At 35.9% G+C, this 17645-nt stretch overlaps 1 protein-coding gene across 3 annotated transcripts in view; it reads right to left on the reverse strand.

Moving 5' to 3' along the window:
* lobo (coiled-coil domain-containing protein lost boys) overlaps positions 1–17645 on the reverse strand; it is a 108570-nt gene that overhangs the window by 3716 nt on the left and 87209 nt on the right. For 2 of the 3 annotated variants that reach the window (XM_077443618.1, XM_077443617.1), the window contains 2 exons: positions 1425–1616; positions 30–188 (listed from right to left, as the gene is read on the reverse strand). In XM_077443618.1, coding sequence (XP_077299744.1) covers positions 30–188; positions 1425–1616 — 351 coding nt within the window. The remainder of the gene's footprint in view (positions 1–29; positions 189–1424; positions 1617–17645) is intronic. The other variant, XM_077443619.1, reaches the window with a different exon arrangement.

Genomic DNA, 17645 nt, shown 5'->3' on the forward strand with positions numbered 1-17645 from the left:
TAATAAATAATCATTATAACAGACACGACCTCTATCAACTTCATAGCTTCTGCTTGTACGCGACTTTGTTCTTCCGTCAACCGTTTCTTACGCATTTCTTCTCTTTGGAGAAGATGCTTGCTGCTGAAGTCACACGCTGGTTTCACTTTATATTTTGTTTCTCTCAGCTCCTCTTCTGTTTTAATCAACTGTCACAATGTAATAAGAAAAATATTACCAAACAGTAAACGAAACAATCAAAAACTCTCATATGGAGTTTATTAAAAGGTATAATTAATCGTGTCCGGACATTTCATAGCATGATCATTTCATCGCGGTGACTTTTTGACTACTCACAGACAGATTTCATGCAAATATTTATTATCCACATTAATAATCTTTAATTTTTGTGTTGACTGTACTTTTTGAAATGTACATTTATTGATTTATTGTCATCGAACATGTACATTCGTCTTTACAGATCGCTCCACAGCGATTAATGTACTAATACAGATACAATACAATAGATACAAGCATTTTTATACAATGCGAATTCATACAAACACCTACAGTGACATCTATAGCATTTTTATAATCAAATTGGCGACCCTAACGACGCTGAACAACTTGAGATTAGCAAGAAAGATAAGAAGGGAGATGCCAATTTACAGGAAACAGGAAATTTATACAATGTGAATTCATACAAATATCCACAGTGACACATATAGAGAAATTTTATAATCAAATCACAAAACCTCAAGACACTGAATAACTTGAGATTGTCAAGAGATATAGGAAAGGAGATGCTAATTTTATAGGAACCGTTTCAATGAAAATCAGAAAAATTGGCAAACTCTGATAAGAAACGACCGAGCTGGAGTCACAAACCAAGGTCTAGCCAGCAGCGGGACTCTAGTGGGACTCAAACCCATGACCAATCTGGTCAAAAGCATAATAATAAGTTAATTGACCTATTTTCATTTCAAATTGACCATTTTTCATTTCAAATTGATCCTTTTTTATTTAAAATTAAACCTTTTTCATTTCAAATTAAACCTTTTTCATTTCAAATTGACATTGAAAAGGGGTCAATTTTAATTGAATAAGAGTCAATTTTAAATGAAAAACGATCAATTTGGAATGAAAAACCTATATCTTAACCACTAGTCCACGCCGCTGGTTGAAATATTGAAACCGTTATTCAAATATTTGGAGCAATGATTTTTTGAATCACACATACATACATTACTCTTTTTTAAAAATAATAATTGAAAACTTTCTAGCTGTCTTCTATCAAAAAAAAAAAAAATTATATATTCTGTTCGAAAATTGTTATTGCCGTATAGGATGTATAATTAAAAAATAGTTGCATGAAATCTGTCGACGAGTTGTCCCGGCGATGAAATGTCCTAGATGCATAATTAATATGTATGTAGATAGCTCACTTGAATTTCTTCTTGAGAAGGACAAACTGTTCTGATTTGTAAGCCAAGAGTGAGATCCCTTGTGGCTCGTCCTACGACGACATAAGCGTCGTATCCTACTCCAATGAGGAGAGACACCAGCAATGTGGAAAATTCAAAGCAGTTTCCTTTGCGTCGTTTCAGCACCGTGTGTGGAGATAGGATTCTTTCTGGCTGAAAATTTTTTTAAATTATTTTAAGCTTCAAAGATTGTCAAAGATCTGGAGTGAACTATTAATACTAAATGGTTGAGCCATGAAATTTTATCATTTCTTAGTCACGTTCGGTATATCTAAGCACGTACATGTACTTATGAAACCACCTGTACATAATACTCCCGAGCTATGATTCATAACTTATGAACTTCTTCGTATATATGTACATACATATATCATAATCGTATAAAATTTCACCGTCTAGAAAATTTGATTCTATTTGTCCTCAACTTATGAGTTTGTATACGGCTCTTGTATATGAGGTCCATACATTCCTTTGTTACAAGTTTTGTTTTATTTGAAGTACTAGCTGAACCCGGCATGCGTTGGAATGCCACAATAACCCATGCAATTCCCGTTCCCGTTCCCGTTCCCAACGCAGGCAGCAAACACATTTGAACACATTATTGCGTTGCAATGACACTCATTCTAGTTTTTCCCGTTTCCGTTCCCGTTTTTGGGCGATTTTTTTTCACAGTAATCTTCCCGGACATGCATACAACAAATCCTGAAAGTTCCATCGTAATCGGTTCAGTGGTTTAGCATTTTACTCAGTATCTGTGTGTCTACTATTTTGGAGATGATTCGAATGGTTCGGTGATTATTCCGCACAAAGCTATCTCGCACACGTCACTAAAATCTCCATCATGGAACATCTGACACCTGAACATTCCATCCAACTATCATACTAACGAGATCTACAGTGTCAGATATTCCGTATTCGTGATTTTTTGGCAAAGATTGTCGTGTGCGTGATCGCAATGTGCGAAATAATCCATTTACCAGTTCGGACATCGCTAATTTTAATCAGACTGAAATTTTATTTCAACTTAATGAAATTCTATTAGGTTCACATTACATTTTGAAAATGGTACCTCTCTGTCCTTTTATATATCGTATCTTTATAATTTTTCTTTGGATTTTTTAATCTCCTACGCCACTCAAGGATCAATTAATTTGGATTATACTGAACGGGTAGATGATAAAACACTCAATTTGAACTATTTAAGTGTTCTTTACCTTGAAATTTCTTAATCCTTTAATCAAACCGAGCATTTGCCCGGGAACATATCACATATTAACCACTCGGGGAGGTTGGGTATCGATAATAAAATGTGTGAAAGACAATTTTCTCTCAACTTTCGCTCGACTTGAGTCCATCCCCAAAGAACCCTAAATGCGGTTGCCGTCCACAATTAATAAAGGTTAGCCAAAAATATCGCAGGGGCACCCTTGGGGTCCGATGTAAACTGATAATCTCTCCCTTATCGGCAGATTAAGTCCTCCAAAAAGGTCATCATAAACCAGCGCTTTCCAAACGGTCTTGCAAAATCGTTCACCTTCTCCATTAAGTAGATATAACGGGTTAAGAGGGTTAAAAATAAGACCCGAGTTTTTTTTAGCCATCTATATGAGTATTACGCTTAAAAAATCTAGTATATAAAAATAGCTCGTTTTAGTACATAATTAGTATGATCCAAAATCAAAAATACCTACATACCTAAACTTTATTATTAGCAAGTACCTATTTATCTCACTCTTTTAGAATATTTTATCATGTGAATTTATGGAACTATCTACATATCGTTGTATAATTTGATCATGTTTAAATATTTTGGTCATTTCGAATTCTTCGCCTCTTCAAAATTTTATTTAATCTTGACTTATAAGCTTTCTGTATGCATACATAATAATATAAACTCCTGAAAATTTTCCCAGATAGTTAAAAAGTAATTCCTATAACAAAATATTGGAATTCTTTAACCTGTAGTTTGCACCACTGATTTTTATTTTTATTTTATTTCATAGAACATGAAAACTCGCCTTTACAGATCGCTCCAAAGCGACGAGTGCACTTAAACATATTATGTAAATGCAGTCAATCAATCAATACAATATATGTACATATAAGCATTTTATACAGACATCCACAGTGACATTTATGGAGAAGTTTTTGCAGAATTTTATAATCAAATTGGCGAGCCTCAAGACGCTGAATAATTTGAGATTAGCAAGAGAGATAGAAAAGGAGATGCCAATTTTACAGGAACCGTTTCAACGAAAGTCAGAAAAATTTGCAAACTCTTATAAGAAACGATCGATCTGGAGTCACAAACCAAGGTCTGGCCAGCAATGGGACTCTAGTGGGAATCGAACTTATTAATGAATTTATTTACGGTTTCACCACTCCAGTATAAAGATTAAGAGACAATTATTTGTTTCCTTTTGTACTAGCCTCCATACTGGTGAATTATAGAGGAAATACAAGCAGGAGACAATTAATAGGATAGAGGTACAATACAACAACTGCTACCAGGCTCTCTTCGGGCTACCAAGCTATTTGTAGAGGGCACGTGCCTCAGTTTGAGGCCATTCTCAGAATGAGAGCGGCCTCCCTACGTCGTCGTGTGTTTGTATCGTCAAACTGTTTTCATTTCCGCTTATCTCTGTATATTCGGTGGAAGGAGCTACTAAGAGAAGGAACTACTTCACCAACCACCATAAATTGACTTTCAATTGAGTAAATAATTAATAAATATTATTATTTATTTAATATTACTATTATATGTACATATATTACTATTCTTATTATATTATATTTATTTATTTTATCATTCATCATATACATATTAAATTAGATATATTTTAAAGATATTTGAAAAAACACATTATTTTTAGTCGCTGAACCCGGCATGCGTTGCAATGCCAGAATAAGGCATGCAATTTCCGTTCCCGTTCCCGTTTTAAGTGATGGTTGGAGCTCAACTAACGTCTCTTAAACGCCGTGTCGTCATAACCCAACTGGTAACGTGGTAACCGACGAACACATTTCCTTGACTACACAATGGCGCTTCAAACTTTCGCGTCGTTAAAATCGTAATTACGAATATTATTATCAAGAGGTTTTTTCCCGTTTTTTTTTCACAGTAAGCTTCTCGGACATGCATACAACAAATCTTGAAAGTTCCATCGTAATCAGTTGAGTGCTTTAGGAGCCTATACGAGACAGACAGACATTCAATTTTATATACCTACATATATATAAATATGCCATCACCCATGCAATGATATGTCATCGGGGGGTCTACGTGACGAGACAGAATGTTAAATGACAGAAAACGCAAATATCGGAAGGCAAAGATCGAAAATCGAAAGATCTTGTCGAAAGATCAAAAAAAAATGGTGCATGGTAAACGGTACATACTCACTTAATTTGCGCGAGCAGGATACAACAGGAACAAGAGGAACATGCTTTTCCTCCCGTATTCTGCGCACGCACGTTAGTACGGGAGGAAAAGCCTGTTCCTCTTGTTCCTGTTGTATCCTGCTCGCGCAAATTAAGTGAGTATGTGCGTGAGTATGTACCGTTTACCATGCACCATTTTTTTTTTTTTGATCTTTCGACTTAAGATCTTTCGATTTTCGATCTTTGCCTTCCGATATTTGCGTTTTCTGTCATTTAACATTCTGTCTCGTCACGGAGACCGGTCATATGGTACAACAATAGTTCACAGTATAAAATGCGAGCGACAAACTAGTTAACAGCTCTATTGATAAAATAATTCTTCGTTTGATAAAAGATTATTATCGGAAAAGAAGTCGAAAGATTTGTAAGATCTTGTATCTAGTGTCGAGACATGGTCGCGTTAAGATGTTAAAACCGTCATCTTTTAACGTCTTACTATATACATAAGTACATGTCCTTTTGTCTTTCACTTCAGTTCAGACCATTCTTTTCCATTTAGAATCGGTCCTCTTCTGCATACCTCCCCCCATTCTTCGTATTTGGTCTATAGCTATACCCACCCTCGATTTGAACCCTTTCGCTCGTTCTTTTTTTTTTGTTCCTCCCCTGGCTGTCCGTTAGGGTGGATCGATGTGGGCGTATTCCCAGGTGCGGCAGGATCCGCAATTAGGCGAAGGCTTGCAGCTTCGGAGGTGTGCTGGATTTGGGCTATTTGTCAACGGCGGGTCAACGATGGCAGCACACCGCCTCAGGCAGGGATCGATCGCCCCTCCCTGGTTCGGCCCTCCACGTGGCCCTCTTGGGACCAACCCTTGGTCGCGTTCTTTGATCGCGTCCGGCGGTTTTCACTGGGGTGACGTCACACCCACCCACCACCCATCTCGTCCGCGGCATCTTACCCTCTGCTATAGGTACGTACTCGTATATACCCACACGGCACACACAGGGTGCCTATACCATGTCTCCTAAACTAAACAATTGATTTTTCGAAAACTACCTAAAGGGCTGTGATTTCTATCAAAATATACATATAAAAAGTCTTTAAAAAGTGAATATTATTCAGTGGCGGATATAGGAATTTTGTTAGGTGGGGACCATTTCTAACCATTTCACAATATTTTTTTCCAAAATATGACGTATATTCAGTTATTTGTTTATTTACATATATACTACAAAGGCCTTACAGGTAAATCTCAATGCGCCTTCCTGGCCAATTACGAATACAAATGCAGCATTTTTATTACAAGTCGTTGAATTGCGAGACACTGAAAAACTCGCAAATTAACGAGACATCTATGAATTGTACATAAATTTTATTGTACATCAATCAAACTTCAAATAGTGGTGACATAGTAGGTAGGAAAGATTTTTAGCCAATTTTTTTTCCGGGAACCGTTTCAACAATGAAATCAGAGAAAATTGGCAAACTCTGATAGGAAACGATCAACCTGGAGTCACAAATCCAGGTCTGACCAACAGCATACTCTGAAAAATTCATTTTCATTCAGGGATTGAACCCGGCACCTTCTTGACGCTAAGCAGAAGCTTAACGACCGAGCTATGCTGCTGGCTTATATTATTAATTATATTATTAATTGCTACTACTCCACTTAATTGCACGAGCATTTGAGTTTTTTTATATAATCTGTCAATGTGTGTGTGTGTGCTTGTGTAGTGCCGGTTTTTTTGGGGGGGGGCTGGGTTGGGCGGCGCCCGAGGGCGCCAAATAAGTTAGAGCGCCGCATGATGCGCCAAAGGCGCTTTAAAATTAAAAATTAGAGCGCCAAAAGCAATACAAAATTTTAGATTATAGCGCCAAAGGCGAAAGTTTTTTCTAAAGGTTGTTTAAAAAAAATTGCCCGAGGGCATCATTGGGTGTAAGGCCGGCACTGTGCTTATGTACACATATATGTACATATGTAAATGTATGTTTACTTGAGGTGTGCGTGCATTAGCACGGCACATATCTGGTATTAATTCTTAAAGCATGTACGCTTTATGTGTTCATGCGCTGTTGTTTATTTTGTACTTGGTTATGTACAGTGTGGTATTTTTTTATATAGAGCAGTGATGTGCGGATTTTCTTGTGCGATATTGCTGAAGAACCGTCTCGTTCTCCGACGAAAGAGTCTCTTAGACTGTATTCGTTGGGGGGGTGGTGGCCTCATGTTGAGGGATTTAAGGGTCAATTCCTTGACCTTTAAAGTGAGCTTTAATATATTATTAATTTATTATCATAGAAGCTTATTATATAATTTCAACTAAATTATAAAAATACAAATACATAAAATATTTTCAACTTTAATTACTCGGAAATAATTGTGATTGTGAATTTTATTATATTATTATTTTATTGTTTTTATTATTTTCATTATATTATTATTTTTGTGTTTTTTCTAATTATCTTACTTAATTTGTTACTTATTTGCTTAATTTGAATATATTTATTAATATTAGTTTATTGTTGTTACAATTATAATGTAGGTTATTATTTTTATTATTATTAATACTATTATCTTATCACTATCACTGGTACTATTTTCTTGCTATTTTTTTAATTTTAATGTTTAAATATTTCTTTTTCTCTCACCTATGAATATGCGAAAATTTTTAAAACGGTTTATCTTATAATAATTATTTTTTGTTATCAATTTTGTAATTAATAAACCTGTAAATTTTCCTAACAAAATAAATAAATAAATCGACATTATACAGTAAAAGCGGAAATTCCCAGTGTAGTTGAAGGATTGTGGATCAGCTGCAGTGATTATTCACATGTAAATATTTTATACCTGAAGGGCAGAGTGGTCTGCTCACACCCCCGATTCAATAATGTTACTTTTTGGACAAACAAGGCGCGTTTGAATTGCGTTTTTAAACGCCGAATGCGAATTTTAATTATTATGAATATGTATAATATTATGTAGTCCTCTAGGGTGGTGGCGATTGACCTCGTGCCACCACCGTGAATCCGCTAGTGATATTATTCCTATTGTATGTACTGCCTGGTTTATTTTATTAACAAAATATACTGTCGATTATCCGTGCATGGATTCAATATTTTATTAATTAAAAAACATTTTTTAAATAACATGAAAGCATGTGGAAATGAAGGACTGGCCTTATTAAAAATATTTTTATCACATTTAATGTGAATCGAGGAGCTATTTCATCAATGAAACAACGTTATCGTACTGATCTTTTTAACCCCTGCCAACGGAAATAGCGACGATTACGGTTCCTGAACTTCGCTTAACCGAATGAACGCAGTGCCAGCCTTACATCCAATGGCGCCCTTGGGCAATTTTTTCTAAACACCCTTATAATTAAATTATAAAAAACTGAACTACCATGCTCATTTTTCCCGGTCTTGTGACCTTGCTACGTTTCAGGCAGTGTCAGCAAAAGCATAGAAACCCAAATGTTTGGATATAATTCTTGTAAATTGCGCTGTTTTATACAATTTAATACAATGAGTGGATTAATTTTACCTTGAACTTTATTTGAAAGAAAGGCTTTTAAATCAATAAGTTCCCTGCTAATAATATCAGATTTTGAATTCGCGGTGATCTTAATTTGAAGATCGGCTTTTTCCAGTAGACTGTTTGAATAGAATTTGCCGAGTACAAATATAAGACCTTTGGTGCTCTAATTTTAATTTTAAAGCCTTTCGAGCGGCGCCCTAACTTATTTGGCGCCCTCGGGCACTGCCCAACCCAGTCCCCCCCTAAAACTGGCACTGAATGAATGATATCAATATGGACAAGGATTTGAATTTATTATGATTGAATTGTTGACTCGTAATCATATCTATATAATTTTGTCCACTGCTCATCCCGCACTACACAGTTTGAGTAAAAATGAGAGATACAGATTAAACGAAATGCCCACCCACCTACATAAATGGGTATGTAGTAAATAAGAGCAAAAGTCACCGCCGAGTCTCATCCGACCATACATGTGTATGTACATAGCGTGTGCACACACATTGGAGCCGGTGTGTGTCCGCATCGCCAATTAAGCGCAGTGGCGTATCGTCGCTCCAAGAAATTAATTAATCGCGACGGCAGTGCAGCCCTGGCGGAGCGAGAGGGGAGGTGAGGCGGCGAAGGGGGTCAGCGCAGAGGGGGGGCGTGAGGGGGTGTGCGGGGGTAGCGGGGGGTAGGGAGGGGGAGTCGCGCGAAAAGGCGGCGGTGGGTGAATAATTATCGGAGGGGGTGGCGCAGATGGGCGCACACAGCTTCAGCCCCAGCCACACACGAGACTCGAAGCGCACACAGAGACCCGACCCGACACGAAACGCACACAGGCGCACGACCTAACGTGGCGTGCCATCTCGACGGAAACCGGACACACGCACACACCCGCGCGCCGAACCTACACACTATATCTATTATGTATACGCTCATCTTCCTATGTACTCCTATGTACTCCTACCGAGTGGGGATTCTTCGATGTACGTAAGCGCAAACTACGACGAAGGCGCTTCGAGAAAGACCTCGTATGTAAATGTGCGGGAATTATGCCTAATCAATTCGTTTAACGCTGTCATGATGCAGCTTCACCTTTTGATTAACGTTTTGTAAATTTGTTTCTAAATTAAGCGCGCTCATTTTAGAATAACTAAGACAGAAAAATTGATTTTGTATTCGATATCGATCAATGGTTACATTTTCGTGGTTTAAAATAATGTGTGTGTGATGTTACTATACAATTTTTCCAAACTACTGACCGTATCGAGCTGAAAATTTATATTTATATACTTCATGTACATATTTCCTCAGAATTTTTATAATAAGGTATAGTTAGAATATGTAAATCGAAAGAAATAGCTTTCTTTAAAACAATATTTTTTATTTTATTTCGATCTTCATACTTATGTAGGTATTATCTTTATAGCGATAATAAATTAATGGCGTAGTCAGTGGCGGATCAAAGGGGGGTGCCATGGGTGCCCCCCTTGGGACGAATTTAATTTTATATATATTGTAAATTTTTCATATTTAAATATTTATTTATTTAATAGTTTTGGACCATTGTGGCATTACAGGAAGAACCTAATGCGCCACAATGGCCTACAATTGAAAAATATATAAAAACAAGTAAACTGTAAATAAAGGAAAAAAGCAAAAGCAGAAAACATGGTAAAATAAAATAATAAAAAAAAAGTAACAAAAGGAAATAATACATCATTCAGAGAGGAAAAAAAAAATAACAAAAGTGTAAAAATCAAAAATAAAATCTATAAATCCCATTCTTTGTTTACACTGAACAAAATTAAAATAGTATATAAAAATGTACAATATATATTATTTATAACGGATTTATATTTTTATACTTTTTACTTACTCTAATCTTATTTTTACGTAATTATAATATAATGTGTATGTTTTCTCAATCATAAGATATATACATTTTTTCATTCTCTTCACGTAAACATTAATAACTGTGTTTTATATTATGTGTACATGTTTTCCTAATTATTGTGTGATATTTGTATGTATATTTGACCACAGTAGCATATTGGAGGAATTTGTAAGACTATAGTTTGATAAAATATAAATATAATATACAAGAAATAGTTGATAGAATATGTTGAGTTTTTGTCTGTATATAATTAAATTAAAATAAAACCGAGACATGATAATACATTTCTTTCACATTCTTTTCATTTATTAACACCTTTTTCCTGAATGGGGTTATACGCCATAATATTTTTCTTCACCTTAACCCTAAAAGTACTGATAGAGTTGGAAAATAAATCAGGGCAATCATCTGTACAATCGTCAAGACAGCATATCCATCCAATCTAATATATAATTTCAAAAGAGACTTTGTATGTATATATGTATGTTTCTTTGGTTTGGCGTAAAATAATTATATTAACATTTATCAATAGAATGAGTTAGGTTAGGACATGAATCCCAATGAAAGTATGAATGAAATCACAGGGTATAAATGAAACACATTCCAAAAGCATTATAAAATATATATGCAAACAATTATTTAAAAGAGACGAAGCCCTAAACACCCATTTATAATCCGTTTAATAAACACTTGTCGAACTGTGAGTCAAACTGGAAAACAACCGTTTGCGAACCGCTGAGCGGTAACAGAATCCCTTTACGAACCATAACTTTTATTGAGATACTTAACTGTTCATACATATAAATTAGACTGAACTGCCACGATAACACCTCCACTGCGAATTATAACGATATTATTTATCAATCTGCTTATTTCAATTCATAATTAAATTTACAATTAACATCACATTTGATTATTACTAGTTAATATATAATCAGGACCTTTTAAATAACGCAAATTAAAAACATTGAAACTAGCAGATATCAATTACTACATACATTTATCAATTTCGGGAATGATATATGTACATACAAAGCATTTCATAAGTGAATATGGATATATAATATATCAATGAGACGATGCTAAATAATAAGTTCGTAATTCCGACCCTTATGTAACCATTAGCATAACGATTTGTCTTGCAACATTAAATCGACCGAATTTTCCAACAAATTTTCTATCCGTAAACTTTTTCTAGCATTGCTTATCTGTCAACTGATTGAGACTTCGTTCAAAAAATATAATAGTATACATATTTTAAATATTTTCATAGAGAATATCATTGAATAATGGACCAAATGATTTAACTCAAAGACAATGTTGTCAATGTGATAAAATCAATTTTGTTCGGCAAAAGATTCTGTCGGCTGTAGCATCGCTGGCTACGAAAAATTTCGTAACGAGCAAATTATTGGCTAATAAACCACTATGTGAAATGATGCGCTTTAAATTTCGTTGTTTTACAGTATTTTGAATACAGAAAAGTCTAAATAAAAATTTTCAGAGATGGAAAATGAAAAAATTCCGGGGGGCTCATAATTACGGATAAAGATATACACATACATAGCTTCATAGCACATGTAAACATACAAGATGAATATAAAAAGTGATAAATACTAATCTATCTTACAATAATTATTGCAATTTATCTAGCAATTAATTATTTCATTACAATTTACATATCTAGCATTGCTTAAACTCACAATTTATTAATTACGCACATCAATGCTGCACAGTTATCTTATTAGCAATTCATCAAAACTATCGAAAAATGTAAATATGAATTTCCTTTTTTTTATCAAACCTCCAACTATCTGCGTAAATAGACTAAAGTGAAAAAAATGCATATTAGCGTAAATTCTTGTAAATGATAATTTGATATCATCGACGACCCGATATGAACTTGACACCAGTGCCTCGTCATATCATATATATAATAGTTTAATATAAACATCATGCAAAATACGATAGAATCGAAGTCCATTAACAGAAAGGCAGAATTTGCTGTATCACTTTATTTTTTTTCGTATGACACTCGTGGAATGATAAAAATGCAACGAGCATACGCCAAAGGTCTTCCCACATTGCGTGTTTGAAATTCTAATACTCAAATATTCGTATATAAAAACAGCCCAAAGCCGAAAGATTCAATTTGTGAGGACTAAAAATCAATGACGCTCTCGCTTTGTATTACAGATCGTTTAGCAACAAATTGACTCATCATTATTATTGATTCAGAATGAAAATGTCTCATATAAAAATATATGTACATGTGTTAATTGAGTGAGAATGAAGTATTTGATAAAATATGATTAAATATCGTTTTATCTCAAGAAGGCGTATTTTAAAAATCCACACACTGAGAAAAGTTTTAATCAACTAAATCATGGCTCGGTCTTTAATTATTCAACTCTGACTTTGTCAAATATATTTTTTTAATAATTTAAAAAAAAATTGAAAATACATAGGCAGACAGACAGACGGGTGGACGGGTGATGAAATTGAAAAGTTTCATCTGAAGATGTATTAAATAATTTAGCGATCTGGTACATTTGCCGAGCGTCAGATGGCTCGACTCGGTGTCGTATGCATAATTCTGGGGCAGTACGGGTGCGGGGACTCCGGGGCCCCCGTGGGGGCCCTGGGGGTTCTCGCCTCGCCTCGGTGCATCCAATGTGAACCGGTGGTGCATTCGCTGGTAAATGGCGCCGTCACTCCTGGACTCAACCGGCAGAACAGGAAAACTATAATATTCCCGTTTGTTATAAAAAGCTTACATACACACGACCGCTTAAGTACAAATTTTAAGAAAATAAAGAACAAAGCAATGACAGTGGTAATAATGACAAAGCGTATAAAGAAGTCATGCTGGAGAACCCTGGTATATGTTCTATCTTTCGTCGTAAGAAAGTTTTACTTCTCGTTTGAATCGCTCTCGTTGAATCTTAGCAAAATGTCCCTTTGCCGTGACCTTGTATAGGTTATTAAAACTACTTACAATAATATTTTATGGCCCGTTACTGAATCTCAAAGCAACCGCTAAGTGCTGTCCCTTTTTTTGTTTAAAGAAATATATGCCTATTCCCTATATGCTCATTGTTTTCGTTCTTACATAGAAATTTTAAAATCATAACTAGAGACCGGAATCTGAAGGGGCTGTTTATTGTACAAAGATTGTAAATGCATTGTTAAAGGTTTGCTGAACCTTTTTTACAAAGGATTTACAACAATGGAACAATAGGCGGCACGTTTCCGGCCCCTTCAGATTCCGACCTCTAATCATAACCAGAGATCACGATCATCACTATTGTCCTACAAAGCAAGAGGGCAAAAAACCTAATATATAAGGGAAGGCGGCCAGGTTGTTAGACGGCTAAAAAATGGTTCAATGTTGTCAATTTCTATTGTCAACCATTTATTTTTTTGCTCTCCTACTTTCTCGGACAATGGAGAGGTCTATTGTTATTTTATGGCAGAAACCTGACCGCCACTCTTTACCTTAATAAACCTTGTAAAAAAGTTTGACAATCGTGAAAAAATTTTTGTGCGAAAAGCAGCTTTGTCCGCCTATATCTGTTCATAATTGATAGCTTTGAGAAAAAAAAATTTAACAACCTAATTTTTAAACCTAATTTTTTTTAAATTCCTGTTTTCGGTTTTTAGAAAATGGTCAAAAAGCCGGTTTTTCGGTTTCAGTTTTACCCGACTTGGAAGCCCTGGTATGTACCTTATCTGTTGAAATGGAGTAGGCCTTCGTATTTATGTACATACATACATATATGGAAACGGTACCTAAACATTTTCAAATATGTACCCTCTTTTCCCATTTTAGTATCTAATTTGATAAACATATGCAATTCCTATATACATATGTATATTTTGAGTATATTTAATTTGAAGTTATAAAGATTGTATTTAGCCCGCAAATCGCAAATTGAATACTGCTGGTCTTTAAAACTAACGAAGTGTATTTCGAATTATCAATAAAAAGAGACACTAAAGTTTCAGACGCGTCTCTTAAAGACACTAAAAGTTCATCCACCCATTCATAAAGTTACATAAATATAAATAACAGTTTGGTAAATTATGAATACTTGGTTCTGATTAACATATGTATTTTCTGTTATAATAATTCTGCACACATGTGCATGTGTAAAAAGTTTGAGAAGCTCATAGCGTGGTTTTATGAATGAAGCGAATATGACCTACGAGTTTCGTACAAATACACAACCCTTTATGTACATATGTACAACAATCGTGTGAAGATAAATACACACTCGGGAAACTATCGGTTAGTTATGAATGACGATTGTAACCCAATTATGGATTCCCAACACGTTAACTGCTCCATAAAATTTACGTTGTGAAATGAATCGATCGTTCACGTAAATTTCATTCAACGCTTGAATTCACACGAACAAACTTTCGAAGCACTCTGACGATTCCATTTTAAACTAAATGCTGTCGTTGTTTCATTAGCATGTTGTCAATATTAACTACATACATATGTTTGTAAGTGCACGCACTCGTTCACTCGATAAAAAGTGAACACCAATTAAAAAATGCACATTGTTGTTGTGACGTCTGTAAGAACAATCATCAATGTGAAGTGTAAATAAATAAGCTTTTAGTATATTATTGATAGAAATGTACATAGTACATATGTATATGTATATCAGTGTTAAAAAATTCGAATGAAAAAAATTATTGCAAATTTTGCGGCCAGACTGCGGCACCATTCGATGTTTCGGTGTAACTTTTGATAGTTAGAAGAAAAACAAAATACATGTATTAAATCTTCAGGTATTTTTGTTTGAACGGATCTATGTATTTAGAAGAATTGTAATTGATTTTAGTCCGATTCAATATATGTATGTAAAAACAAATATGTATCGATAAAAAAGAGGACACCTATGTATAAGGGGAGTTTCCAGTCAACTTAAAAATTTGAAAAAAAATGTACGTAGCATCGATAAAAATTTCAGTAACCGATACTAAGTTTCGCTTCAATAGGACGAACGGTTTTAAAAAATCTCCAAAATACACTGACATACAGACACACACACATTTTTTCTAGATCATGAAAACGTGATCAGTGATCGATTCTGAATTTGAATCAGTCAGCCAAAATCTCGCGTTCTAATTTTCGCATGATTACAAAACTTCATCTAATGTTACAAGCAAAATCAATGAATAGACATGGTGAAGAAAAATCATGATAATGTACAGCCATTCACCATCCACTACTAGATGAAAGCCTCTCCAACACGCTTCCACTCGTCTCAGTTTTGCGCAACCCTTAACCATCTCACCCCACACATTTTCCCAATGTCATCTACCCATCTGCCTTGCAGTCTTTCTTTTACCCTTTTAAATTATCTCGGGTACTATTCTAGCACTTATTTTGTCCATTCTTCTGGCCCTTGTCATACTTCTCATCCACGTATTCCGCTTGCTGTCATTCCTCGTTACGCTAAGCATACGGCGTTCCATACTTATTTGAGTGCATTAGACTTGTCTAGCATCTTGGTGTTGTCCAATGTCCAAGCTTCACATAAAAACGTCAACAATGTTTTCGAAAAACATATTAAGCGAAATGCTTTTTCTTCGGGCGAAGTGGCATTTTTGATTTAAAATCGGAATTCATTCATCAAAATGCATTCCATCTTAATTTCATACGTCTTTTTAGTTCTTCGCCTTTATGTACTACCGGACATGTTTATTATTATGTACATATAGTGATATTAATTTACAAAATTATTCAAATTAAAGACATAGGTAAGAGGAGGGGAGGACTGCGCAGAAGAGTACCTTCTTAGAAAATTATCGTATTTCAATTTTGGCCCTCGGCCAAGAAGGGTGAACTGAGCATTTAGTAGGTATGTAACACCTTTTCATAGTTGAATTTTAGATTTTTAAGGCCAAAGTCGACCTTATCAAAAGAATTATCTTACTTACATTATCACTTTCATATAATATTATATATCTTTCGAATCATTCTGCACATGGTACCTGTGTATGTATATATTGGGTCGAAGGATACACATCTACCCACCTACATCATCAGCATGACGTAGGTAGGATCGTCTTCACAAAGACTGTTCGAATGCTAGCCGAAGCGCCGATAATGGGCGAACTGCCGTTCTAATTTGGCGGCACGCTAGGGGTTAATCATGCCCGTGATCGATATTGAGGGGCTGAGCGGCTCCGGCGCACATCCTCGGGGCAAATCCCGGCGTGCAGCGACGCCCCTTCCAGGATCTCGCATTAATCGGGATTAATAGGCGCGGAGGGGGGTCGCAGGGGGGCGGAGAGGGTGAGGATCGGAAGAGGAGGGTGGGTTCGGCGGCGCCGCCTGGTCACGTTCGGCGCCGCGGAGAGGCCTCCGCTCGGAGGGGCGCTGCTCAGTGGCGTGTGTCGCGGGGGGGTCCAGGGGCGAGGGGGGACAGGGGTGGAAAGAGGGGGGTCAGGCGGCGAAGGGGGCGCGAGCCATGGGGGCGCGACCGCCGCCGCCCCCCCGAAACCCACCCGCGACCCGCGAGCCGGCCGCTTCTCCGCGCCCCCCTAAACTGCACCCAACCGAGGACGAAACCTCTCCCATTGGCCGCCTCTATCCACTACCGAGAACATAGACAAAGCCAAACTATTCGCCCTGGTCATCGAAAACATCCCCCGTACTCCTCCAGGTCGTAAATATCAATTAGCAGTGGATTCAAAACCAAATCTCTACTCTCACTATATTTTTTAACACTTTTTGGAATGTATTGCATTTGAAATAAATTAAAACATCCATAGCAGTCGACGAAAACTTTTTAAATTAAAATTATATCATCACAAATAAAAATGAAAAAAATTAACGTCGTGTCGATAAGAATTTCAGTAACCGATACTAAGTTTCGGTTCGATAGGACTAACGGTGTTCAAAAAATCCCCAAAATACACGGACACACAGACACACACACAGACACACAAACACACATTTTTTCTAGATCATGAAAACGTGATCAGTAATCGATTCTGAGTTCGAATCAGTCAAAATCTCGAGTTGGAATTTTCGCATGATCACAAAACTTCATCTATTGTTACTACGTAAATAGATAAAGTAAGAAATGTTAAGAGATCACTTTCGTCATACAATACCCATTAAGTAAGTGTAGCGTCTTGTATCGGGGATTTGGTGACTATTTTGAAATTTTGATAATTATTCAAAAATAAATATTGTCATTTATGAACCTTTTTTGTTTCTTTGGAGGGGGATTGCTTATTAAGAATTTTAAAAATAAAAATAATTTTGAAATTTAAGGCATGCGCCGCACACAAAAAAAAAATTGGGCAGGTCAGGAGGATGCATGTTATTTGATAAAATGCCATGAA

The sequence above is a fragment of the Arctopsyche grandis genome, chromosome 13 (assembly GCF_051622035.1).
Source record: "Arctopsyche grandis isolate Sample6627 chromosome 13, ASM5162203v2, whole genome shotgun sequence".
NCBI classification, from domain to species: domain Eukaryota; kingdom Metazoa; phylum Arthropoda; class Insecta; order Trichoptera; family Hydropsychidae; genus Arctopsyche; species Arctopsyche grandis.